The sequence below is a fragment of the Berghia stephanieae genome, chromosome 2 (genome assembly GCF_034508935.2).
Source record: "Berghia stephanieae isolate SIO BIC M18660-M18661 chromosome 2, UCSD_Bste_1.3, whole genome shotgun sequence".
Classification (NCBI taxonomy): domain Eukaryota; kingdom Metazoa; phylum Mollusca; class Gastropoda; order Nudibranchia; family Aeolidiidae; genus Berghia; species Berghia stephanieae.
Genome location: NC_088361.1, coordinates 103,138,114 through 103,165,604, shown reverse-complemented (window position 1 = coordinate 103,165,604; position 27,491 = coordinate 103,138,114). Strand labels below are relative to the sequence as shown.

Here is a 27,491-nt window from a genome sequence, read left to right as displayed (position 1 = left end):
TGAAAAAAGAAACCAGGCCTAAAAGTAAAAGCTTGAAACGAACTTCAGGCTAACGATGAATTTTCGATTTCATGATATCGGACTAAAACAGTAGGACAAATTTGAACGATCCAGCAAGAAGATAACAGCGATACAAGCATCCTCGCTATTACAACTAAAGAAAACTGAAGTGACTCTATACACTGAAAATGGGTACAATCTTGGGGGAAATGCATTTTTTGCAATAGGTTGGCAGCTCTGTTAGATAAATACATAAAATTTACTTTATTTGTCTCTAGGGTCTATTCCAAGGGAAGACTGGAATAACCCAGGCGTAAGCTGCAGTGCAGCACCGCAAATTGAGCTAAGGCGAGGTGACTTGCTCAAGGCCACACTGCGCATTGGCGGGTGATCGAACCCGGTACCTTACGGGTATGAAGCAAAGACCGTACCGCTGAGCCACGCTACCCCTACGATTATCATGAGAAGACAGTTATGTTTTTAATATGTATGAAAGTGCCATTTCTGGTTGGGGTACCTGCCCTCCCATAGTGGGCAGGGAGGCACTTACTGTGTCTTCTATCCCCCTATATCTGTTTTCCAATATGCTTTCTGATTTGTCTTGGAATGAGATTACTTGGTTTTTGTCCTGACCCTGGCCAGACGCCCTGGCTGGGAGAGAAACAGTCAAATGTATCGTTTGGAGTTTTTAGAGATGATATTTTTTGTCATATAAATCATCTCTCTGTTACGCACTAAATTATTTCATATACTCTATGATAAGAAAATCTATTATTAAAAAAAAAAAATAAGGTTGAGGGTTAGAGTTGTTCCGTACAGCCCATGTTGAATTTTTGCCTACAAGCAGAGATTGGTGGTAAATCTAAAAAGTACTTACTTACTTACTTATCCGAACCAGCGACCACCTGAGCTCTAGCCCTTCGGTCTTGTGCCATGATGTAATTTCCTTTTGTTTATCACGGCATGCTGGGGAGTCTCTGGTCTGTCTCCCCACCCTAACCTGTATTCCTTGTCAGCTGTCATAACATCAGGAGTTGAGCTGCAGATGCATGTTCCGCATATCATTAATTTTTATAGGGTAGCCTTCATTCTGTCTTTCCCACTGTCTCTTTCATGATTGACGGTCGCCCATTCCCCGCCACCTTCTGTTTCCTGGCTTGCAGAATCTAAAAAGTAAAAAATGTATGTTTTACAGATTGATATTTCAGTAACTTTTTTTTCCCCCATCATATCTTACAGGTACTCAGCAGAAGGTGAAATACAAAGCCCTTTATGATTTCGCAGCGACCCGTGAAGATGAATTGTCATTTACAAGTGGTCAAGAGATCCTGGTGAGTGATGATGATGATGATAATTAATAATAATAATAATAATTAATAATAATAATAATAATAATAATAATAATAATAATAATAATAATAATAATAATAATAATAATAATAATAATAGTAATAATAATGATAATTATTGATATAATAATAATAATAATAATAGTAATAATATTGATAATTATTGATATAATAATAATAATAATAATAATAATAATAATAATAATAATAGTAATAATAATGATAATTATTAATATAATGATAATAATGATAATGATAATTATTAATATAATAATAATAATAATAATAATAATAATAATAATAATAATAATAATAATAATAATAATAATAATAATAATAATAATAATAATATTAATAATGAAAAAATAATAATGATAATGTGGAAATGATGTTGATGAAGTTTTATTACACATAATTTTTTCCATCAAGTTGCTTATATAGCACCCTCTATAAACAATGATAATTTATACATTTGCTCAAAGAAGTTATTAACAAATATAGTAATATGACAATGGAAAATAAAATGAATTTGAAATGTGAAGTAAGGTGACTTAACGTTTTATTGACGGCAATCTAACTGTCAATTTAGTGGAAGAATGGAATTAAAAGTCCTCATCAAAGGAAGCTTAGCTACTAGAAGATGTGGACTGCATAAATTATGGAACATAAATGAATATAACACCGTCATAAAGGAATAAAATACTTAACACAGATTATTTCAGGCACAAAATCCTTTTTCAACCGTCCCCACCCCCATCAATTTTTTTAACGTATTAACTGGTGCTCCACCTTTATTAGGTAATGAAATAAAAAAAAAAAATGAGCATAACAGTTTCGAAAAAGAACAGAATACCAAACACATCATTCCGGGTCAAAATCCTTCTTCAGAGAACAACAAAAACAGTAACACAGATTATTTCAGGCTCAAAATCCTTTTTCAAACCCCCCCCCCCCCCACCCCATAAATTTTTTTAACGTGTTAACTGGTGCTCCACCTTTATTAGGTAATGAAAAAAAAATGATTATATAACAGTTTTGAAAAAGAAGAGAATCTTTTCAGGGTCAAAATCTTTCTTCAGCCCAAAACAAAACCATTAATCATAGCTTAAAATCCTGCTGGATGTATTAATATTTGTACTGTTTTGTTATTGACTGTTTTATTGTTTTTGTGATTTGCTAAGGGGTTTGAGCCCAAAACATTCCATCTGGGTGGGGTTCCTGACCTCCCGTATTGGGCAGGGAGGTTCTTACTGTCTGTCTTCTATCCCCTTATGTCTTGTTTTCCAACTTGCTTTCTGTCTGTCTTGGAATGAGATTAATTGGTTTTGTACTGGCCCTGGCCAGGTATCTTGACTGAGTGGGAAACTGTCAAATGAGTGGTTAGTTTTGGGAGATTATATTTTTTTCCTTGTAAATCATCTCTCTATTATACACTGTATTATGTTTTGTATATTATATATGTGATTTATAAACATTTGAGTGTAATCCTCTTAGTGGAGACCTGTTCTTGTGTCTGGATGAGACTTTTAGGTGATCTCAAACTGAGTACTTTGATAGTGTGCTCTTGGAATCTACATCTGTTTCCTCTTTGAACCAATTCCCCTTTGTCTTCCCTTTTCTTGGGTGCTTTAATTGTAATTCTAGAACTTTTTACTATCCCATTTTCTTCCTTTTCTTCCTTTTTACTGGTGCTGATATAACCTTAATGTGTTGCAATCGCTGTAAAACCGTTAAAAACAAACAACAAGAAGGGGTTGGAGCCCAAAACATTCCATGTTTGGTGTTATTGGTTCTTTTTAGAAGCTGTTATATTCATTATCTGTTCAAGGGGCAGCCTGGCTCCGTGGTACGGTCTTTGCTTCGTACCCGAAAAGTACTGAGTTCGATCACCCGTCGCTGCGCTATGTGGCCTTGAGCAAGTCACCTCGCCCTAGCTCAATTTGCGACTGACGCCTGGGTTATCCCACTCTTCCCTCGGAATAGACCCTAGAGACCAATTTTCTCCAAATAATGAATAAAGGGAATTCTTATATTTATATATTACTTTTTACAATCCACATTGTCGAGCAGCTTAGTATCCCTCCATCATTAGGAGATTTTTGCACTTCTACGAAGAATTCTAATTCTTTCAATCTGTCTTAATAAATGCATTGCAAGTAATGTTTAATTTTTGAATATTAAATTTAACTCAATTAACTTCTCTCCCATAGTGGGCAGGGAGGTACATTCTGTGTCTTCTATCCCCCATACCCGTTTTCCAATTGTTTCCTGTCGTTGTCTTGGAATGAGATTATGTAGTTTTGTCCTGACCCTGGCCGGAGTTCCTTGGCTGGAGGGAAACAGTCGAATGTATAGTTATAGTTTTGGGAGATGATATGTTTTTCCTTGTAAATCATCTCTCTGTTATGCATTGTATTATGTTTAGTTTACATTTTTATTATATGGTTTGTAAACATTTGAGTGTGTTCCTCTTAGTGGGGACCTGTGTTTGTGTCTGGATGAGACTTTTAGGTGATCTCAAACTAAGTACTTTTGACCGTATGCTCTTGGACTCTACATCTGATCCCTATTTGAACCAATTCCCCTTTGTCTCACTTTTTCTTTTGTGCTTTAATTGTAATTCTAGAACTTTTTACTATCCCATTTTTTTCCTTTTTACTGGCGCTGATATGACCTTAATGTGTTGCAAGCGCCGTAAAACCCTAAAAACAAAAACAAAAAACAAATTAACTTCTGCTGTACAATAAATACTCCCCAGGTCTTGAGTGAAGAGCCAGTGGCTGGAATGGAGGATTGGTTCAAGGGAGAGGTGAATGGGGCGGAAGGTTGGTTCCCCAAGACCTACGTGGAAAAAGTGGAGGCGTCTCAACCGGTGTCCTTTGGGTGAGGATTACAACAGTTTAATCAATAGTTTTGGCAGTATTTGTAATGAATGTGATGAATCATTTTAAATCTTTCTTTTTAACTCATAAATTGGAATGACAGATTTCGAGGTGTTATATCGAAATGAAATTATCTTGAAAGAATTTATAAAGTAGGCCTTAAGAACCATTAGGCCCAGGGAGCCGAGCTGGTATTTATCCTGGTTTCTATAGCATGAAACAGACAATAGTAATTGCTTCCTATCCTTTGGATAGGATGCTAGTTTATTGCAATGTACTTTCTGCCATATCTAACACACCCAGCTATCCAATCACTGCTGGATGGACAGGAGGGTCAGAAAATAAACAAACTAAACCTCTCAGCAGCAACCAAGATCAAATTGTCCTGTGTGATGTGAATCGTCTTTCATTCCTTGGGGCTGTTGTGACCTAAAATAACAATGTGAAATTGAATGTAAGCTTCAATTTAATGTACGGAAACAAATAAAATGGACGTTTCGGGTTTCCCCTTTATCAACAAAAAAGGATGAATGAAACACTACAGAGACGGATGAGATAATGTGGTAGTGTCGTCCAATGGACGCGTTTCATTCATCCTGTATTGTTGATAAAGGGGAAACCTGAAATGTCCATTTTATCTGTTTTCGTATATTAAATTGAAGTTTACTTTCATTCAATTTCACATTGTTATTTATTTCTTCGAGCTTCGAGCGGCAACATTTACATTACTGTGACCTTAAAAGTATTTAAAGTGTTGTTCAATATCTTAACAAAGTAATAGCTAATGTTTAAACTACACACATCTCATTGAAGCTATACATCCTGAAGAAAATGTAGACAAAGATTATATTTTTAACTTCAGTGAAACAAAGACGTTCATTATTAAATTTAATTTTTTAAATTTAAAAAATTAAAAAAAACTATTTGTATCCCATTGGTCAAGGTAACCAAAGTGCAGCCAGACAAATTATATAGGAAAATATTCTTTTGGTAAATTGTCGACAATACGATATAGATAGATTGCGCTTGGCCAAGGAGTTCACAACATTGCCATCCGGAAGTATAACGGACCAACACACAAACTCTGTGTAACCATGAACTTTTATAGTCTGGTTAATACAGTTTAGTGAGAACAACTCACAAACGCGGATGGCAAAAACAATAACAAAGGCCTGAGTGACGTCATCTGCATACTATCTATATATCGTCTTGATTTTGTGTAATCACTGAAGCCATATATATCCATTCTTCATCTTCATTTTTCTATGTATATATGTGTGTATTTGTGAATTTCAACTCTATATTACTGCTATGAAAAACTCAGTAACCTTTTTCATCATCATTCCAGGAGTGCTTTTGAGCCTGTGATGCAATCATCGTCAACGTCTTCAGCATCGCAGAGTCAAAACAATGACCTGTTTGGTGCTAATTTTTCTGCAAAGGTAAATTAATACATGTGAAATCATTTTTAGGATATCTATTAATTTCAGAGTGTCATCGAATTGAGTTTTTGGAGTACATTTCATTGAATATAGATGTAAATAATAACGTGAAGTTGAATGTAAGCTTCAATTTAATTACAAAAACAGATCAAATGAACGTTTCGGGTTTCCCCTTTATCAACAAAACAGGATGATTGAAACACCACAGATGAATGAGATGATGTGGTAGTGGCGTAGTTAAGATGAATAAACAATACATTGGTTGGCAGGAAATATTATGCTCCTTTGTAAGGAAGCACGAATTAAAATAGAATACTAGATATTTCTAAAAAGTGTGCAATTAATTAAGTGAAAAGAGGGGAGGCGGGGAGGAACTGTGTAATGCGTTTAGAAAGTGAAATATCAAATGAAATATAAAAACGTGGAGACTATTGTTGGAAAAGAAATATAATGGAATTGAAAATAAATACACAAAATATAAAAAATAATAAATAATAATAATAATAATATAGATGGCTAGACACAAGAGATGAAACCTCAGATTTCATATGTGAATGACGTAATCAGTCAGATGGTGGAAAGGTTTGAACTGAGATATTGACAAGTTTAGTTAGAAGGTCAATTTTTAAAATCCAAAATGAGTTCTTGTCATAAATGATTAAATCAACCCTTTTTGTACATCTTGGGGAAATATCCAAGCTTAATTTCACTTCTAAATATATTTTTACAGCTAGTCAAGTTGAAAAATTATGAAATTTGAGAAAAGTTGCTGGATACCTTTCCCACACGTCTGACCATAACTTCATGAAAAATCATTCAATTTTCTTCAAATAAAGATTAAAATGCTCTGGCGAGCATATTCTTTCATAGGATGAAAAACAATGCAAATCCAAAATTTTCACCTTCCGACTGGTTATGTCATGTACTGGACACCTTTATTGACAACACCATCAACTGGGGTCACTCTGCCTCAATGGGTGACTTTGCCTCTAGAGATTTGGACATACTACATCATACCTAGTTTTGCAACAGATATTTCTTTTGATGAAAAACCAAGTCCTCTGATAAGGGAAATAACTGCAACAAGCCTGAGAATACTCAAAATGCTCCAAATCGGTTGAGGCTAAATCACCCCGAGAGGCAAAGTCACCCCTGTTGACTGTACATACTTTTCCCATATTTTTCCTTTATGCCTTATAATTTTATAGGATAGGATGTACCATAAATGTGGTTTTATCTTTCCTTTTATTCTAACATTCCCTTTGAATTCCCCAGGCTAGGGTTTTGAATTTGCTCACATCTGAACCTTTGCTATGTACTCTGTTGTAAATTTTGTTGGCATGGTTTGTCTCTCAAGTTAAATTTGACAAAGGCTGTGTTCGTTTGTTTTCTTCCCGATTTCCTGCATCGATGAATAATTTGAGGTTTTAAAGAATTGATATCCAAAGAAGAGAGCAGTCGGAATCCTCTCGCAAGATTTTTATGGCTCAGTGTCTTTGTTTGATAAGCATATAACCTAATCTCTTACAGCAGAAGTCATGCTCCTGTGTCTAAGGGTCGCATTATAGTGAAATCAGATCTACTACGTAAGATTTCCCTTAGAACGATTTCTATTCTCTGTTTTACTTGATTCTCTGTTTTAACTTGTCCCTCCAGTCTTATTTTGTCATTCATGCTTTTTAGCTCAGATAAACTCCAGATCTCAAATCGTTTTGGCCATTCTATCATATTCTTTTTCCTTCAAGTCCTTATGTGACTAAATGTGACAATCATTATAAAAATGTCTTAAAAATGAAAATAGTAAGAGTAGTCTTTTAGCTGTTTAATTTTTTAAATTTAAATTTTTTAAACATTATTATTATTTTTTTTTATAAGAAGATGCCAAGTCAAAATTACAATATTAGCCTATTACATTATTATGTATCTCTATCATTTTTCTTTCAGGCCGAGTCTACAAGTGCAATACAGCCTTTGTCCAGTGCTGCCAGCACTGACAGTGGCGCCCCCTCACCAGCCCCACCCACTCAGGGGTCATCAGAAGGTTTGCTGGCCAAAGCCACCTATCCGTGGAAAGCGAGGCAGGAATCGGATTTGACATTTGAGAAAGATGACGTCATTCTAGTCCAGAAACAAGAGGAGATGAGATGGTTTGGCTCCTTGAATGGAAAGGTAGGGAACCCTGAAAGCATTGTTCATTTTTATCATAAGATTTGGATCTTCTCTACTTTTTGTTCAGGCGTTCACTAAACTTTAATTTTAACTTCCCTTCGAATTCCTCAGCCTTGGGGGTTTTTTTTTCTCACATCTAAACCTTTACAATGTACTCTGTTGTAAATGTTGTAGGCATGGTTTGTCCCAAGTTAAATTTGACAAAGCTTTGTTTGTTTATTTCCTTAACCCTCTCCTTACCAACTACAGGAAAATCGTCACATTTTTTACGATTCAACCAATATTTATCTCATTCCGTTTTCTTTTGTAATCACACAATTTCTGAAATCTGCAGGCCTCAACTGGTAGCTCCCCTGTGCAACTGGTAGCTCCCCTGTGGGGGCAGGCCTATCTTTTGGGATGATTTTTGCTTGCATTTTTCTTTTTGTTTGTCTGACACTATTTCATACATACCTTTGTCAAAACAGTGCCTGCTCCTTAATGTGTCACTTACATACGTTTCTATTAAATATTTAAAAAATTTTTGTTCTTGTGTTTTTATGCTTTTTGTGTCACTGTTTCATAAACACCTTTTCAGATTAGGGTTATGTGTGTTACACACTTTCATCTTTGGACTATTCAAGATTTGTGTTTTTGTTTTGTTTTACATTTTTTTTCAGAGCGGTTGGTTCCCCAAGGCCTATGTGAAACCGATTGGAGTCGCACCAAAAACTGAGTGAGTTTTCATCCAACCTTTGTCTATAAAAATGTTTATTTATTTGATACCCATTATAGAATATGGCACACTTATTTACGTTTCCAGTTAAATGCAAAGTACCCAGAAGGTTATGGTAAAGAAGAAAAAGGATGATTTTTAAGAGCATAGTTCTCTTAAGAGGATTCTGACTTGGTGTATGATTTTTAAAGAATCATATTTTTTTAATTGATTTGTCACTGGCAAGTTTGGAATAATAGACGTAAGAGGTGAATTGTTTAGACTACCAAACAATGCGAAAGCAGTAGATATCTGACACAATCAACCAAGAGGCTGTTGTTTTTAACTCAGCCATTCCATGATTTTTATTTACAGGTCAGACCAAGTTACAGAAGACTCCAGTTACCTAAGTTCTTCGACCAAAGATTCTATGGGGTCTAGTCAAACAGAAGTACAAAATGGAGGTGAGTTGTTTTTTTTTGTTTGTTTGTTTTTTTTTCTTTCTTGTAGATAGGATAATGACTCGCAAAGACTGAAATTTTTATGTTGTTATATTGTTATTGTATTAAAATAATTTTTGTTACAAAATCTTGTGTGTTAATATCTCACGTATGTTGTTGAAACAAATCTTCTTGTCAATAATGTAACAGCTATACAGGATTGAATGGTAATGAACAATTTTAATTGACTATAAATTGGTTGAATTAAAATTGTCAAAGTGGTGCTTATAAATGACAAATCCATAAGTGCAGTCTTCTCTTCTTCAAATACCAAGTCTCTGCCAGACATCGATGATCATGGTACGCCATTCATCTCTCTGATCAGATAACCTCAAAAGACTAATATTACTCTTCTCTTCCTTTGTCACCCAGCTGTATATATTATCATTACCTAATAAAGGTGGAGTTAACACTAGTTAACATGTTAAAAAAATGGATGGGAGTCGGGGTGGTTGAAAATAGATTTTGAGTCTAAAATAAGTCCAGTAGCTTTGATTATTATATTAATATTTGTAAATATATTAAATTTTCCAATTTTTTTTCATCCTAATATTCTTTTTTTTGCCAATTGGATCTGCAAAGTGAATGTAGCATAGAGGGAAAAAATAAAAATCGCTATTATCCTCAAAATGCATATTTTCTTGATTCACCCCTCTCCCCTTCCACCAGTAAATACATAGTCAGTCACTGACTTTCTCTTAATTGTTATTTATAATATAAATGGTAATAGAAAACCAATGAAAAACATTGTTGTCAGAAAACTATTACAGCCTTTCCATGATAGATAATTTTTCTCTCCATATCTTGAGTATGAATTTAGATGTGATGAAGTATTTTTCATGAACAAACATTTTTATTGTTTGTGTTGAGAATATTGGCTATTAAGCTTAATTGCTGGCCAACTAACTTTGTGGAGGTTGTGTGTGTTGGACCCGCAATCTCAGGTAGTCGGGGGAAAAGAGGGCTCTAATAATGACTAGGGTTAGAGACGATATTTTTTGGGATCATGGATAGCTCATACGGTAGACACGAGTTGTCGTACCAGAAAGGTCGCAGGTTCAAACCCCCATCGCCGCTGCAAAATTTTTGTTCTCTATTGTCGTCTGGCACTTTCCTGCTCACTTCATCTCTTATTTTTACTGTTTTACAGTGCGGCTATGTGGTCTAGTGCTATGACACTCCTGGGTTTGAGCCTCGCTATGACACTCCTGGGTTTGAGCCTCGCTCGACGCATAGTTGAGTCCTTGGAAAAAGGCTCTTAACTCATTCTCTCACCATACTCAGGTGTAAAATGAGTACCTAGTCGTTAACAGCGTTGTCTCTGTTGAAAAAAAAATAAATGTAATATTGGTCAGGGACCCCTTGTAAAGCGCTTTGAGCATGTTTAGTGGATATTGCGCTATATAAAATGTCAAGTTTTTTGGGTTTTTTAGGTAAACTTTTTATCTCTGTTTTGAATATGATTCTGGATTTGATAGAATATTTATGAAATCTTAAATATTGCAACATTTTTACAGATTATATAAAGTATTATCTGTTTTATTGGTATTTCCCTCAACTTCTCTATACAATCTTATTCAGGTGGAGAATATTACGTGGCCATGTACACATACACGTCGGAAGAACCGAGCGATCTCACATTTAATGAAGGCGAAATGATTCTGTTGACGGGGAAGAATGGGGACTGGTGGTCTGGCACCATTCCTGACCAAGGAAAGTCGGGTATATTCCCTGCCAATTATGTCAAGAAGTTAGATATACAGGTAGGTGAAAAAAACAGGATATCCTGGACTTTTTATGTATTTTATAATTGTGTGTTATTTCCAGTTGCGATGAAATGAGAACATAATTTTCACGGGTGACTTTGCCAGATAAATTAATATACTGATTAACTGGTTTTATTCATTAATAATTTTTTTTTTTTTAATTTAATTTTTTGGGTGGAGATTTAACAAAACAACAACTAATCTTGCTGTTAATCTAACAATCTAACAAAAGGTTGAAATACCAAGCATGCCAAAATTTTTCTTGGATAATAAAAAAAAAAAAATTTCTCTCCTTTCACGTGGATACGTACAGAATCATTTGAGTTTAACGCTTAAACTCTCTCAAGTTCAACATGAGTTAAAATTAAACAAAATTGTTGGATTGCACTTACATGAGAATACAAGGGAGTAAACCCTCTCTACTTTTGTTTTGTTAGATTTTCTGTGTAAATGTGGCTTATGTGTTCTCACTCATGTAAAAATGTAAAATTTGTGTTTTATTCTTTCTTTCTTTCTTTTTTTTTTTTTCTTAAAAAAAATAAAAATAAATAAAATAAAAACAAAAATCCTATACATGAATAGGTGTACCTCTTTCTGACATGCATGAACTTGAATCTAACACTGTTTGTTGTTTTCTTGTTATTTGGAGGGAAAAAAAGAAGCCATGATTTATTTACAAATAGAGAGAGAGAGAAAAAGAGAGAGAGAGAGAGAGAGAGAGAGAAAGAGAGAGAGAGAGAGAGACAGACAGACATTATGTGTAAGGAATAGCTAGTGCATGATTTATTAACAGACACTTTCACCTTGCTGTTCATTGTGTTTACTTTGTGTCGTGAATCTTCCTTCAGTCTTCTGACTCCCAGCTCACTGCACTGCTTAGTTTAAACTTCCCGAGAAAAACCAGACTTTTCTGCTTGTTTGTTTGTTTGTTTGTTTGTTTGTTTGTTTGTTTATTTATTGATTTATTTTATTCGTTTATTGATTTATTTATTATTTATTCATTCGTTTATTGATTTATTTATTATTTATTCATTCGTTTATTTTTCATGCTGTTTTCTCTTTTTAAGTGTTTAATATTGAATCTCTTGCCCCTTTCCTGGATTTTACAAGCAGATCCAGTCTTTCTCTCTGCCATCACCTAAAGCCAACCAGTCTTTAATTCTCGATGCAGTGATCATTTTCCTGCTTATGGATTCAAAGAACATGGATGTAAACACCACTGGAGTCGTTTAGATATTTTTTTTTTCAATATTTTATTTCTTTACGAAATAATCTAAAAGGCATCATAAATATGTTCGAATTTTTTTTTTCCTCTATCAAAGATTAAAACAAAACTTTCTCTGCTATTTGCAATTCCGATTGGTGGGCTTGTATATATAACTACGTTTTAAAATTAAATAGTATTTTTTCTACAAATATAAATAACGTTTAAGCCGCTTGCATTACTCTATTCAGCCTTCTTCTACCAGTTCAGGACAACCGTTGATAAATGACAGTAAGACTGGTAGTTTTGGTGACCCCTTCCCTCCTGTGTTTGACAATCCGCTTCAGAAAACTGATAATTCGGATCCTTTTGGAGGCTTGCTGGATTTTACTGCAACTTCAACTGTGAGTGTAATGTCTGCTACACCAACTCCACCAGCAAAGAGGAATGAATTGGCATTCGGAAATGTTGCGGCATCAACATCCTCCGATGATGTGTTTGGTACGATTTCAACTAGCATGTCCAGTGCTGCTAATGCAGAAACCAATAATGACTGGGTGAGACAAGGAACTGACTCGTCTCTGTCTGGAACGTTTAACGCTGACCCCTTTGCTAGCATGGACAGTGTTTTTGATACAGATCCTTTTGCAAACAACGCTGATCAGTCTTTTGGCAGCTCTGATCCTTTTGGAAATACAAACACTGCTTTTAATAGAGACGAATCCTTTGGAAATGACGACGAAATCACCAAAGCTTTTAAGAATGCCTCCGTTGAAAAGACAGGTTTTGATAATCAGTCGTTTGAGGATGTGACAAAACTTGGAAATGTCATGGGAGACGATCCTTTCGGTAATTTTGGTAATTTGGCACCTACGAGCAATGTGTTGATGGCAGATGTTACAAATGCTCGTTGTAAAAGCTCTGTTGGGCCTCAGCAAGTGAGCACGCCTGTCAATCAAGAAGTTCTTGGGCAGAATTCAAGCAAAAGCAAATCTTTGGACAATCTGTTTGATGATGTGATGTCCTTTGGCCAAGTCGGGAGTGTGTTTGGGATGGGATTGTCGCAGGTAAAGGGGAAGATGGAAAGTCACGGCAAAGATCCTCAAATGACTGGCAGTCGGAGTGGCACTCCTGCTCCTGTGGCTATTACATTTGATCATGCAGCGTGTAGTTCTCCACTGACGTCCTTGGAGAGTGTAAGGAATTTCAGCATCACCTTTACAACACAAGCAACCTCTACCTCTCTCCCACCCTATATTTTTTTGCCCCTTTTTATTTTTAGAAGTTTTTCAAAATTAATTTTGTCGTCATGGATTGAATGTCTATATCTCAATTCCCTCCCCCCCCCCCCCCCCCCCACCCTCCCCCCACCTCTCAAATCCAGAGTCCCAATTGAAATTAGGAATGTTCTGACCTACAATAATAATAATAATAATAATAATAATAATAATAATAATAATAATAATAATAATAATAATAATAATAATAATAATACTTTATTGCATCCCAAAAAGGAAATTTTTTGTACAGACGTGTTATAATTTACACATAAGATAAAAATACAATGGAAATAGGATGTATATATATAAAAAAGGAGCAGCTCTATAACCAGAGCTGCGCTTTATAATATGAATAATTTCAACACTGTAAAATAGTTAAAACTGTCACTATAAATTGAAAATTGAAAAGATTGCAAAACAAATAAATTAATAAATTAATATTTATATTTTTAAAAAGTAAAAATGAGAAATAATTATATAAAATGATTATTGCTTGTTGTTATAAAGCCTAATACTGGACGGCAGAAAAGATTTTCGGTGTCTCTCTGTTTTCGTTGAAATAGAGAAAGGGCGACCACTTCTTTCTGACATAATAATTGATGGTCTTAGTGGATGATACTGGTCATTTAATATTTTAGTTATTTTATTTATACAAAATTTCTCGTATAAAAGATCTACATCGTCAACATCATTTATATAGCGTTTAATGGATTTTTTAATATTTGAATTTATTTTGTTCCTTTCCACTGCTAAGCAATTGCCTCCCCAAGCTGTTATACAAAATGACAAAACACTTTCGATTACTGCTCTATAAAATAATGTGCAGAGGGTTTTATCTATTCTAAACTGAGAGAGTTTTGATAAAAAATATGTACGTCTGCACATCTTATGCCTAATTATTTTCAAGTGTTCATCCCACTTGAGCCTGTCATCAATCGTTACACCAAGGTATTTGTAGTGAGGAACTCGCTGGACGAATTGGTCCTTTAATTTTAACGGTTCTATCGGTTCCTTCACTCTCCTAAAGTCAATCACTAGCTCCTTTGTCTTGCTTATGTTAAGCTCTAGGTGGTGGGCATCACACCAAGACACAAATCTATCAATTTCTTGCCTATAAGCCACTTCGTTGCCATTTGTTATGAGGCCTTGAAGAGCGGTGTCATCTGCAAACTTTATTAAAGGTACACTCAGGTTTTGACTTCTACAGTCATTCGTGTATATTGTGAATAATACAGGGGACAATACACAACCTTGAGGAGCGCCAGTATTTGTAGTTATACAGGAAGATTTGTTCTGCCCTAATTGAACATATTGTGCTCTCTCCGTAAGAAATTCGAGCACCCAAGCAATTATATACTTGTTTAAATTCAGACTAGTCAATTTTTGAACAACCAACTGGGGTTGCATTGTATTGAACGCTGAAGAAAAATCTGCAAAAAGCAATCTGCAATAGCTCCTAGCGTGATCTAGATGCCTGTAGATGTTGTTTGTAAACAGCAAAATGGCATCCTCTACGCCACGTCCTGGTTTGTAAGCAAATTGATGACTATCACTCAATGGCATAAACTGATTCCTAATTTTAATAAGAACAAGTTTTTCTAAAGATTTCATGACTATTGAAGTCAGTGCAACAGGTCTGAGATCGTTCATAGTTTCAAGTTTTTCTTTTTTTGGAACAGGAATAATTTTCGAAGTTTTCCAAATTTCAGGGATTGAAACGCATTGGAGGGACCAGTTAAAAATATGTGTATAAATGGGGGAAAGCTGGTGGGCACATTCTTTTAATAGTTTTCCTTTCAATCCATCCGGCCCAGCAGCCTTCCTCTCGTTTAGTTTCGAAAATACGAATCTCGTTTCCTCTTCACTGACCTCAACAGCCATTTCATCTTCACAAAATAAGACCGTTTTAATGTTTGAACTTTTAAATTTTATTTTCAAATTTTTTCGGTCTCAAACTCGATACAACATTTAAAAGAATTTAGTATCGGATAAGGAAGGATGATCATTCTTATTACAATATTTATTTTGCATTATGGGGGTTTTATTTTGTTTTTTGTTTTTTTAGTTTGCTTCTTAATTTTTTAAAATCTTTTGATGGTTTTTTGTTTGTTTTTTTTTGTTTTTCTCAGTTTTGCAATTTGAAATCAAATCAATCTTTAAAGTGTGTTTTACTTTTTTCAATGTCTTTTATTGTATTCAGTAGAAAACTCATTTTATTGACTTTAATTTCAAAGTTTTTTGGGGGTTTTTTCGTTTAAAAAAAATTTGTTTCTCATTTCTGTAATTTCATCTAGTTCCTTTTATTTGTGATTTTATTTAATTTCGTAAGAATAAATCTTTTGTTTTGCCAAGTTGTATCAAAAGGTTGAATAGAATAAGAATCTGTGTGGTCCCATTTCCCATAGCATGCCTTTTATTGAATTATTTTTGTTCTTCACTTTTATTTTAATTATCTTCATTTTGTTATATATATTTTTATTGAAGGAAAGAACAGAAGTCTATTAACTAAATAAATCACTATTTAACTTTTTCGTTTCTAACCATTTTTAGCTATTTAGCCAAATTTATAAACAAATTCAAGAAATATTCTTCATTAGGCCCAGTTATAACTGCGGCTATGTGGTCTAGTGGTATGACACTCGCTTTCGGATCGGAAGGTCCTGGGTTTGAGCCCCGCGCTCGGCGCATAGTTGAGTCCTTGGAAAAGGCTCTTTACTCACATTCTCTCACCGTACTCCGGTGTAAAATGAGTACCTGGCCGTTAACAGCGTTGTCTTTGTCCGAAAAATCGCCTAACAGGCGTCATATCCCGTCCTACATGTTAAATGTTGCTGTTGACCAGGGACCCCTTGTAAAGCGCTTTGAGCACATTTAGTGGATATTGCGCTATATAAAAGCTCAATTTTTTAATTTTTTTTTAAGCCTATACTACTAAAATGCAAACTCTGAAAAATCACTTAAAAAAATTTTGGCCAGAAAACTTGTCCTTCAAATAACAATCGATTAAAATTACACTTTCATATCAGGGACTTCAAGGAAGTCTCAGTTGTGAGAGTTTTTGACAAAAAGGGTCAAATTTTGAACGATTGATAATACTCTTCAACAGTCGTAACATCACTTCCTTCCTAATGACGCATGGTAACTTAGTAACACTGGCTCTAAACTATCGGAACAATGGCGGATGCCCGTGTAAAATATTTCTCCGGCGAGCATAAAAGCGTTTCCAGAGGGAAAAAAACCCATAAATTTGATCATGTTTTGACTTTTACACATTCTGATCACAAGGCATATGAATAGTTCTAGCCAGCATGAAGAATAAAAAGTAATGATTTTCTTTGTTTAGAACCAAGATGGCCGCTGTTGCCAGGTGGCATGACATCAGACTATTGAATCCAATTGGAGGACAAGTTTTCTGGCCAAATTTTTAAAAATTGTGTTTTTATTTCAGAGTATGATAGTTGTCATATATGTCGAATAGTCTGAAAAAGTGCATAAGTTGGGTTTTTGTTTTAAACTAAAATAAAGCTCAAGTCACTTAGACGAATGGGATAATATTGTGAGGGTATTGTTATTTCTTAAGACAATCAATTTGTTCGTGTTAGAATTGGAGAGAAAAGTTTGTTGCCTTAATCAAAATTAGTAATCACTTTGAGCCTATGCAAATGGTTTACAGCGCTGTAAATAAACGGTATATTAATATATTTATTATTGTAAAATTATTATTATTATTATCATCGTCATCATCATCATCATCATTAAATTTGTTTTCATTTTGTGGGTTATATCGATACATTTAATTCTATGCACGTGTGAGACCATACCTGGAACCCTCCCGCAAAAAAACAAAAAACATATATAAATGACCCAAGTACCTTCCCAGTTTGTTCTATTCCGTCTTTCATCAGATATATGTAAATTGTATTATAATTAAGAGTCAAAGTTAGTCAGACTTTGTTTTAAAGTGCTCTGTGGTGCAAACACATCTGAATAAGAAAATTGTTGTTTGTATCGTAACAAATGACAATTTCCCTTACAGTTGGTATGGAGAGGGTAAAATAATAGTATACACACATTATAGTTGGCATGGTGTGAAAGGGTAGAAATAATTTAAAGTGAATTCTTGGCTGCGAGAAGCTGGGGATTAAAAAGTAATGTACAAACATGAATATAACACCTTCAGAAAGAAAAAGAACAAATTACCAATCACGAAACATTTCAAGCTCAAAACCCTTCTTCAGCTAATTACAAAAACAGTAAAAATGTGAATAAATTATTCTAAATCCAGACAGATGATAGAAGAGTAATAGGCATGACAAATTGACTCATTGTTCATTATACATTAGAAAAGAATTTTCTAGGTTTTTAGTTCATTGTAACTTAATTTTTAGCTTATATTTATTTTTTGTCGTTTTTCTTTTTCATCTTCAGAGAATTTTGCACCCAGAGTGTTCTTTTTAAAATTAAATTTATGTTCAATTACAAATGTCAAATCTAGTTCTTATTCTACTATCTTTATCGTACAGTTGGTTAGATTATGGCTCAGCTCTATATCGAATGACTTTGGCCCACCATCATACGACATAACATACAGTACAATACGGGATCTCATATGGAATGATTCAAGAAAACTGGATCTTTTATTAAAAAATCTAATTTACAGTTTATATTTTATAATATATTTTTGATGTCTATTGGTTGCAATTTTATGCTTATTAATTATTTCAATAATTATTTCATTATTTTTATATTTTTCAGCCCGAGCAGAAGAGTTTAAAGAAACCAGGTATGTTCAAATCATATTGTGTTTAAAGTATCGGCGTTCGTTAGTTCGTTAAATGGGAAGAGACATTCCTGAGTTAAAATGTCACTGTTTAGCCTCGTAGGCAATTCCTAAAAGTTTTAAAATAAAAACATTTTTCTTTGTTTTTTGGTTTGTTTGTTTGATTTGTTTTTGTTGACATTTTCAAGTGTTTATTTTCAGTCTAATGCTTTCATTCAAAGGTTGATTGCAATTGTAATCTACCTTTAATAGCTAGCAATGAAAAATTAGATTTAAAAATATATAATAAGCGAACTAGAACTGATATTGGGGACACTGACTCTAGGCTTGTCCACAGATGCACTCGATAGGATTTTATGACTTTTCAATTACTCATGAAATGGATAGGATTTTATGACCTTTCAATTACTTGTGAAATGGATAGGATTTTATGACCTTTCACTTAGTCGTGAAATGGATAGGATTTTATGACTTTTCAATTACTCATGAAATGGATAGGATTTTATGACCTTTCAATTACTCGTGAAATGGATAGGATTTTATGACCTTTCAATTACTCATGAATTGGATAGGATTTTATGACCTTTCAATTACTCGTGAAATGGATAGGATTTTATGACCTTTCAATTACTCATGAAATGGATAGGATTTTATGACCTTTCAATTACTCATGAAATGGATAGGATTTTATGACCTTTCAATTACTCATGAAATGGATAGGATTTTATGACATTTCAATTACTCGTGAAATGGATAGGATTTTATGACCTTTCAATTACTCGTGAAATGGATAGGATTTTACACAAAAAACAATTTCGCACATTTTTGTTTGATTATACTATTTTAATGTCTGTCTCTCTGTTCCGGAAATAATGTGTATGATTGGTCTCCTAAAATTGATTTTTTTTTTTTTTTTCACAAAAGACATCTTCTACACCATTTTCATTTATTATATGTAATGTCTCTCTGTGTGTTCCAGAAATAGCTTGTGTGTTCCAGAAATAGCTTGTGTGTTCCAGAAATAGCTTGTGTGTTCCAGAAATAGCTTGTGTGATTGGTCATGAAATTGATAGGGTTTTTCCACTTCTAAATCGTTGTGTTCCAGAAATGGCGCGTGTGATTGGTCTGGTGAAATGGATAGGGTTTTCCACAAAAGACAATTTTCACACCATTTTATCATATTGGATATCTCGTCTGTATTAGACTGTGTGTTTCAGAAATATCTTGGGTGATTGCTCTCACAAAATTGATAGGTTTTTCCATTAAAGACAATTTTCACACCATTTTATCATATTGGATATCTCGTCTGTATTATGACTGTGTGTTTCAGAAATAGCTTGGGTGATTGCTCTCACAAAATTGATAGGTTTTTCCATTAAAGACAATTTTCACACCATTTTAGTTTACCATATCTAATGTCTGAATCGTTGTGTTTCAGAAATAGCTCTTTGATTGCTCTCATTACTCTCTTAAGCATTTATGTGGTCCTGTGTTATGACACTCGCTTTTGGATCGGAAGGTCCTGAGTTCGAGCCTTGCTCGGTACATAGTTGAGTCCTTGGAGAAGGCTCTTTACCAACATTCTCTCACTGTACTCAGGTGTAAAATGAATACCTGGCCATAAACAGCGTTGTATCTGTCCGGAAAAAAATAATATCGCTTAACAGGCGTCACATGATACATCCTACATGTTGACTGTTGCTCTTGACCAGGGAACTCTTGCAAAGCTTTGAGCACATTTAGTGGATATTGCGTAATATAAACAAAATCTCAAGCTCAAAGCTCATAAAGATAGTGTTTTCCACAAAAGACAATTCAAGCCATTTTATTTTAATGTTGGTCTTGGTTGTGTATTGCATAAATAGCTTGTATGATTACTCTCATAATGATAGTGTTTTCCACGAAAGACAATTCATGCCATGTCACTTTGTTAATGTCAATCTTTGTTGTGTGTTCCAGAAATAGCACGTGTGATAGCTCCGTACATGGCCACAGGGACGGGTCAGTTGAGTCTGGAGACAGGAAATCTTATCAATGTCCGGCAGAAAAGTCCCAGGGGTTGGTGGGAAGGGGAGCTGCAGGTATGTACCATTTGTTTGGTTTTTGATACTTTTTTTTCTATTGTTTATATCAAATTAAAAAAAAAAGTTTTTGTCTTTTGGATGGCCTTGTAGTCATATGATATGACACTGGGCTTTTGATTGTAAGGTTCCTGGTTCATGGTTCGATTCCCACTGTGGGGTCACTTAAGTTCTTGGAAATGGGATCATTTCTCATTCTTTCTCTCTCATCATGTTCAGGTTTAAAAAGACTGTCTGGTGATAGTTTTGTCTCTGTCAAAAAAAAAAAGATGTACTATCTCTTTACAGACCAACAGTTACGCAATCGTTTGTGAAGGGAAAAAATGTAAAAACAAAGTTTTACTACAGCCTCGTGTTAGTCCAACATCCAATACGAAGAGCCATAAAAAGATTGATTACATGATTGATCACAAACTTTATTACACTAGGATGTTATTATTTTATTTTGTTTTTGTAGCTATTAAGAAATGATTTTAACATGATTAAAAAAATCAATGTACTTTTTATTAGTGTTATGTACAGAGTTTTAACAAGTTTACTAAGTAAAACCCTACAAACTGTGGAGTGATCCTCGACAATATTGGAGGTTTCATTTCCACAAGAAGAAGAAGAAGATAAATTCGGCACCCAGAATAATAATAATAATAATAATAATAATAATAATAATAATAATAATAATAATAATAATAATAATAATAATAATAATAATAATAATAATAATAATAATATATCTTTATTGTCCCCCAAAAAGTGGCAATTTGTCATTTGGTTACACATTTATAACAATACAATATTGACATAGACACACTCACACATATGCACACTATTAACATAGTAGTTAATCGTAAAAAAAAAAAAAAAAAAAAAAATGGTGGTTGTCAATTTGTAGTGATCTAGTTTCTCATATCATTGTTTGTTCAGGTCCGAGGCCAAAAGAAAAAGATTGGATGGTTTCCTGCAAACTACGTCAAGCTGCTGGGGTCAGGGAGTGCAAGGTCGACCCCTGAACCAACTGGCATGACAAACCTGTCGGTAAGGACTTCATGTCTTTGTTTGTTTGCCTGGAAGTTTTTGGGGTTTTTTTTTTGTTGTTTTTTTTTTTGTTTTGTTTTTAAAGGTTTACCAACAGGAGTTGTTATTGCAATTGTTTGAACTCACTCAATCCTAAAGATTTTTTCTATTTTTCAAAATTGGACCAAAAAAAAGGATTAAAAATGAGCATGTGCACAGATAGCTTTATTCAACTACCATTAACACGTCAAAATTAAGAACATTAGCTTTGATACTACGTCTATAATTTGTCTCAGAAAAATGTAATAAATAGACATGGGGTAAAAGAAACCTGGGTAAACTACGGATATAGTGGGTGTTAGGGTTGAGTGAGTTAAGACAATTGTTTAAATTTTATTTTGCATATTAATTATTTACTTAATTCGGTATGGTATTGGAATTAACAAGACGTGGAAAATGGAATTTAATGATTAACAAATTAAGTTTGTGTGTTCTGAGGTGAATGTTTATGTAATTTTCCATATCGCAATGAAATCGGCACATAATTGAGTCCTTGGAAAAGGCTCTTTACTCACGTTCTCTCACCGTACTCAGGTGTAAAATGAATACCTGGCCGTTAACAGCGTTGTCTCTGTTTTTGAAAAAAATTGTAATGTCACCTAACCGGCCTCATGTCCCGTCCTAAATGTTAAGTGTTGCCGTTGACCAGGGACCCTTTGTAAAGTGCTTTGAGCACTTTTAGTGGATATTGCGCTATATAAAAGCTAAATTGAAAAAAAAATTTATATCTTTTTATTTCAATGGTTCTGATGACTCTATCATGTTTCATTCCTTGCTGCATCAGGTTGGTGCTCAAGGCAGTAGATCTGCCACGCCTCAAAGTATTGCCAGTCAGGAAGGAATCAGTGGAATCAACCAGCGTAAGTCGACTCATTTTTACTCTTTAAACATTTTCTCGACTTCCAAGCATAATGGATATTTCACGTATGGAAATTGAAAATCTCACTTTAATCATAGTTTGGAGAATAAGCTATTTATATAGTGTTCCTTTCCTGCTATTGATGATCTGCATTTATGTAAAATACTCACAACATCTGCCTCCCATAGTGGGCAGGACGGTACATTCTGTGTCTTCTATGTCCTTACATCTGTTTTCCAACTTCTTTCTTTGTCTTGGAATGAGATTACTTGGCTTTGTCCAGGCCCTGACTGGATACCCTGGGTGAGAGGGAGACAGTCAAATGTATAGTTAGTTTTGGGAGATAATATTTTTTTCCTTGTAAATCATCTCTCTGTTATGCATTGTATTATGTTTTATTTACATGTTATATATGATTTGTTAACATTTGGGTGTATTCCTCTTAGTGGGGACCTGTGTTTGTGTCTGGATGAGACTTTTAGGTGATCTCAAACTAAGTACTTTGATAGTGTGCTCTTGGAATCTACATCTGATCCCTATTTTTCCCAGTTCCCCTTTGTCTTACCTTTTCTTGGGTGCTTTAATTGTAATTCTAGAACTTTTTACTATTTTAACTATTTTTACTATATTTACAGCGGAGACCGTGGTGGCGCTGTACGCGTATCAAGCTCAGAACGACGATGAGCTGACATTCCTGAAAGATGCTGTGATCACCGTGCTGAGTCGAGAAAACACCAATTGGTGGAACGGTCAGCTGGATGGGGTCACCGGTGTGTTCCCGTCTAACTACGTCACCCCCAACCCACAGTCTCAGTCATGTAAGTAGAATATAAAATTGAGCTTTTTATATAGCGCAATATCCACTCAACGTGCTCAAAGCGCTTTACAATGGGTCGCTGGCCAACAGCAACACATAACATTTAGAACGGGACATGACGCCTGTTAGGCGATATTACAATTTTTTTCGGATAGAAACAATGCTGTTAACAGCCAGGTACTCATTTTACACCTGAGTACGGTGAGAGAATGTGAGTAAAGAGCCTTTTCCAAGGACTCGACTATGCGCCGAGCAAGGCTCGATCCCAGGACCTTCCGATCCGAAAGCGAGTGTCATACCACTAGATCACATAGCTGCAGTAGTTGATTGACAACAGTTTTACTTTTTTTTTTCTTTAAAGTTTCCTTTTAGTATGAAGCATGGGCGTTGGATTGGTGGTATTCTACAATACAGATGTTAAATAGAATGGAGTCATAGGAGTTACTCATGACACATGGGCTTAGCTCTTTATGACACATGGGCTTAGCTCTTTATGACTAATGGGCTTAGCTCTTTATGACACATGGGCTTAGCTCTTTATGACTCATGGGCTTAGCTCTTTATGACACATGGGCTTAGCTCTTTATGACACATGGGCGTAGCTCTTTATGACACATGGGCTTAGCTCTTTATGACACATGGGCTTAGCTCTTTATGACACATGGGCTTAGCTCTTTATGACACATGGGCTTAGCTCTTTATGACACATGGGCTTAGCTCTTTATGACACATGGGCCTAGCTCTTTAAATTGATGAAAAAAGAGAGTTCATTTATACCAAAAGGACAAATTAGGGAGCAGGCACTGATGTAAAATAAAGATCTGAAAAGGTGTGTATGAAACAATGCAGACAAAGAAGAGAGAAAAATTCAAGAAATAAAAACGACTCCAAAAACGGCAGCCTGCCTCAAGTAATGAGTCGAGGTAAGCCGATTTTTAGGATGGTTTATTACTTGTGTTTTTCTTTCTTCTTTGTCTGCACTGTTTCATACTCTCTTCTTTGTATGCACCAAAGGATAGCAAGCAATTGCTGTTGTCCGTTTCACGCCATAGAAACTGGGATTAACTCCGACTCCACGGGCTGAATGGCTTTGAACGACTACTTGTTTTCATGCTTAATGTTTTCTAGAGCTTCATGTTTTTTTTAAACATCATGCTGCAATTCTTCAATTAAATTTTTTTAAAATTTAATAATGAAATTCTGTAATGCTATTCTTAATTCGTGTGTAGCATAACACAATTTTAATTCACACAAACATGTCAGCTTTTTGACTCAATATTTTATAATTATGATTGTGGTAGCAGCATGGTGTTGTATTGCTTTTTTTTCTTCGCTTTTTCACATATCAAGCAGCTATATCCATGACTTTCATTTTTCTTTTGTTTTTTTTTCTTTCTCTAACTCTTTGTTATATGCTTTGCTTTTTTTCATTATAATTTTCTGTTTCCTATGAATTCAAAATGGAGGCTTATACTTTTGGTGTGATTGCACAGGTTGTTTTTGTTTTTTTAATTCACGTTAACTCCTGTTTTCATGCTTTTTACATCTTATCCTTATTTCTAACTTTTATTTTTTGTTGCAAAGGCTTAAAACAAAATATTCATTAATTTAACTGTAATATGTTGTCTGAAATTATGAGATAAATTTGAGATTAATGCTGATTGATTAAATATTTTAGTGAAATGCAATGATCTTTGTTCAGATAGACGTTTTGATTTTAATTCTTTTCTTCATTTTGGTTTCTTTCTTCTACCCACTTTTTTTCTTTTCTCTTTTCGTACTTCTTTTATTTATATTTTCAGTTTATTTCAATTTTTTTTTTCATTATTATTACTTTTAAAGATCTTTAACCTTTTAAAATAAGTTGGACTCTCTCGTGTCCACGTGAAAGGACACTGAAACTAACTTGTTTGATTTTCATTTATGTTGAACGCGATAGGGTTAACATTTGGGTATCATGTGTTTATTTTTTTAAAAATACTTTATACAGTTATTTTCGTTGGTTTTTGTGTTTTCTGTTTTTTTTTAAGCTTGCTTGACAATGATTTGTGTGGAAAAGGGTGCGGTGTTGACGCTGCCAACTTGCTGCTGTCTGTAACCCCACATCTCTTTGTCTATTCTACAGGACAGCAAGTTTGCAGCTGATCACCTCGCACTCTGCCACACCGTACTGCCCACCACCCTACAACACCCTTCCTTACTGCTGCGCCTCGTGCTTTAATATTGGCTGGTGACAACAGAGCTATGTTGCCATCGAATCGAACGAGCTTCAAATTTGAGAAAGAAAAAAAAAAATTATTGTTACAACTGTGTTTTGTATTAGTTGTTTTTATTAGTTTGTTGATGTAGAATAATCAAATTTTCATGGATGCACAGATTGGAATTCACAAGTCATTGTTTTATGGTTTTTTTGTTTGTTTTTTTTACAACATGATCCCCTGATGAGAGAGTTCTTAAGAATGTTTATTATCATTTTACAAGATATGGTTTAGTGTGTTCATTTTTTTTCTCTCTCAATCAACTCATAGTTGTGTAAATTTTAATTGGTTGATATGGTTAAAATACTGACTTAATTCTGTCATCACCAGATGGCAGATTACATAGATATTACTGTAAATCCCTTAAAATTGTGACAATCGTGGAAATTTGCTAAAAAATTGATCTAATCCATCCCTAAATCTTATAATCACTTGAACGTTTTACAACCAAGTTTTAAAAAGTTTAGTAGTTGGGAAAATTAATAGAATTTAAATGTGGCAATAATCACTTGAACTTTTTACAACCAAGTTATAAAAGTTTAGTAGTTGGGAAAATTAATAGAATTTAAATAATGTGGCAATACTATTTGAATCATTCTTCCAGTTGTTGATACCGTTGATATGTTGGCTCTTTACCAGCTGGCAGATTGCATTGGAGTTACTGGAAACCCCTACAAATTTGTGTCAATCGATGGAAATTTGATAAGAATTGAACCAAAATCTTCCACTCAATTAGTCACTTTACAACCTAGTTTAACGTTTATTAGTTGGGGAAATTATTGGAATTTAAATGTGAAATGGATAATTTTTCAACCTTTCATCCTATGGTAGCTGCCAGTTTAAAGAGCCAAAATAATTTAAGTTCTCTTTATTGATTTAATGGGGAAATTTCTTCTAAAGGTTTGTCTGCTTTAAGAAATGGACTGAAAAAAATTCAGGTGCCAGCTTGATTACATCAAAAAAATAAAAAGAGAGATATCAGAGGCAGGGTTTGAACCCTTTGGTGTTAGAGTGCGATGCCTTATCCACTTAAGTCCATCTGTCTTAGCTGAGTTTAAAGAAACTATGTGGTCTTGTGGTATGACGCTCGCTTTCGGATCGGAAGGTCCTGGGTTTGAGCCTCGCTCGGCACATAGTTGAGTCCTTGGAGAAGTCTCTTTACTCACATTCTCTCACCGTACTCCGGTGTAAAATGAGTACCTGGCCGTCAACAGCATTGTCTCTGTCTGAAAAAAATTGTAATATCACGTCCCGTCCTACATGTTACGTGTTGCTGCTGTTGGCCAGGAACCCATTGTAAAGCGCTTTGAGCACGTTTAGTGGATATTGCGCTATATAGAAAAAGCTCAATTAAATTAAATCATTAAAAACCACCTTTTGCCACTCGATTCAAGAAATTATGTATATGTATTTTTATTAGTGTCAAAACGTTGCTGTAAATTTTTAATTCAGAATCCCAAAGACCCTGACCGACCGACCATCAAAACGGTATTTTCTGATAGAACTATAACTGCTTAACTACCGTACTCTGGAAAAACGAGTATTTAAAAATTTGGCCAGTATACTCGTCCTTCAAAATATCGATGGATTTAAATAAATGACCCTTGTTGTCTTGGCCAAAAAAAAAAAATCTCAAACCTGGGACTTCGCAGTTAAAAATTGAATGACTTGTGATCAGTGATAACAAACTGTTGGCCAATTGAAAGTGTAGAAGCAAGTCAAAAAGCTAATGTTGGATTGTTTTACCGCCATATTAATATTGTATTTAAGTTAACGATGATTTTATACTTTTGATACAACTTTGATTTTAAATGGATTATTGTGTTGGAGAGACCTTGTCTACATTATATGCTTTAAACGTTGCAATTTACTTCACTCACTGTGAATAATTTCATGGGTTTTTTGTTGTTTTTTTTCTTTACACTAATATTGTTACAAACAAAAACAAAAGCTTGAGAGAAGTGATTGTATACAAAACAGGGTATTTGTGAACTTTAACCTTTTAAATATAACTAATTTATTCGCTTTATCTTTTTCGTTTTTTTTTTTCTTTCTTCGATTATTTGATATTCCTTTCACGGATTTGTGACATTTCCTAGTCTGTTGTGGTGCATCTCAGCAGTTTCGTATGGGTGATTTTCCTTCTATATCTCTCTGACCTCTTTCTCTCTCTCTATTTCTCTTCCTCTCACTTTTCTATCTCTCTTTCTCATGTCTCCCCCCCCCCCCCTCCTTCCTCTCTTTCTATTCATCTCTTCCCCTTTCTCTCACCCCTCCCCCACTCTCCCCCATCCTCTCTCACTTCATATTTCCCTTTCTCCCCCCCCTCTCTCTCTCTC

At 34.5% G+C, this 27,491-nt stretch overlaps 1 protein-coding gene across 5 annotated transcripts in view; it reads left to right on the top strand.

Annotated features, from left to right (window-relative positions):
• LOC144966117 (intersectin-1-like) overlaps positions 1-27,491 on the top strand; it is a 103,843-nt gene that overhangs the window by 25,761 nt on the left and 50,591 nt on the right. For 3 of the 5 annotated variants that reach the window (XM_078902215.1, XM_078902213.1, XM_078902212.1), the window contains exons 21-33: positions 1,240-1,331; positions 4,108-4,232; positions 5,580-5,673; positions 7,618-7,842; positions 8,502-8,557; positions 8,912-9,000; positions 10,618-10,799; positions 12,258-13,202; positions 18,042-18,069; positions 20,026-20,147; positions 21,069-21,179; positions 22,003-22,078; positions 22,713-22,895. In XM_078902215.1, coding sequence (XP_078758341.1) covers positions 1,240-1,331; positions 4,108-4,232; positions 5,580-5,673; positions 7,618-7,842; positions 8,502-8,557; positions 8,912-9,000; positions 10,618-10,799; positions 12,258-13,202; positions 18,042-18,069; positions 20,026-20,147; positions 21,069-21,179; positions 22,003-22,078; positions 22,713-22,895 — 2,328 coding nt within the window. The remainder of the gene's footprint in view (positions 1-1,239; positions 1,332-4,107; positions 4,233-5,579; positions 5,674-7,617; positions 7,843-8,501; positions 8,558-8,911; positions 9,001-10,617; positions 10,800-12,257; positions 13,203-18,041; positions 18,070-20,025; positions 20,148-21,068; positions 21,180-22,002; positions 22,079-22,712; positions 22,896-27,491) is intronic. The other 2 variants (XM_078902217.1, XM_078902216.1) reach the window with 1 other exon arrangement.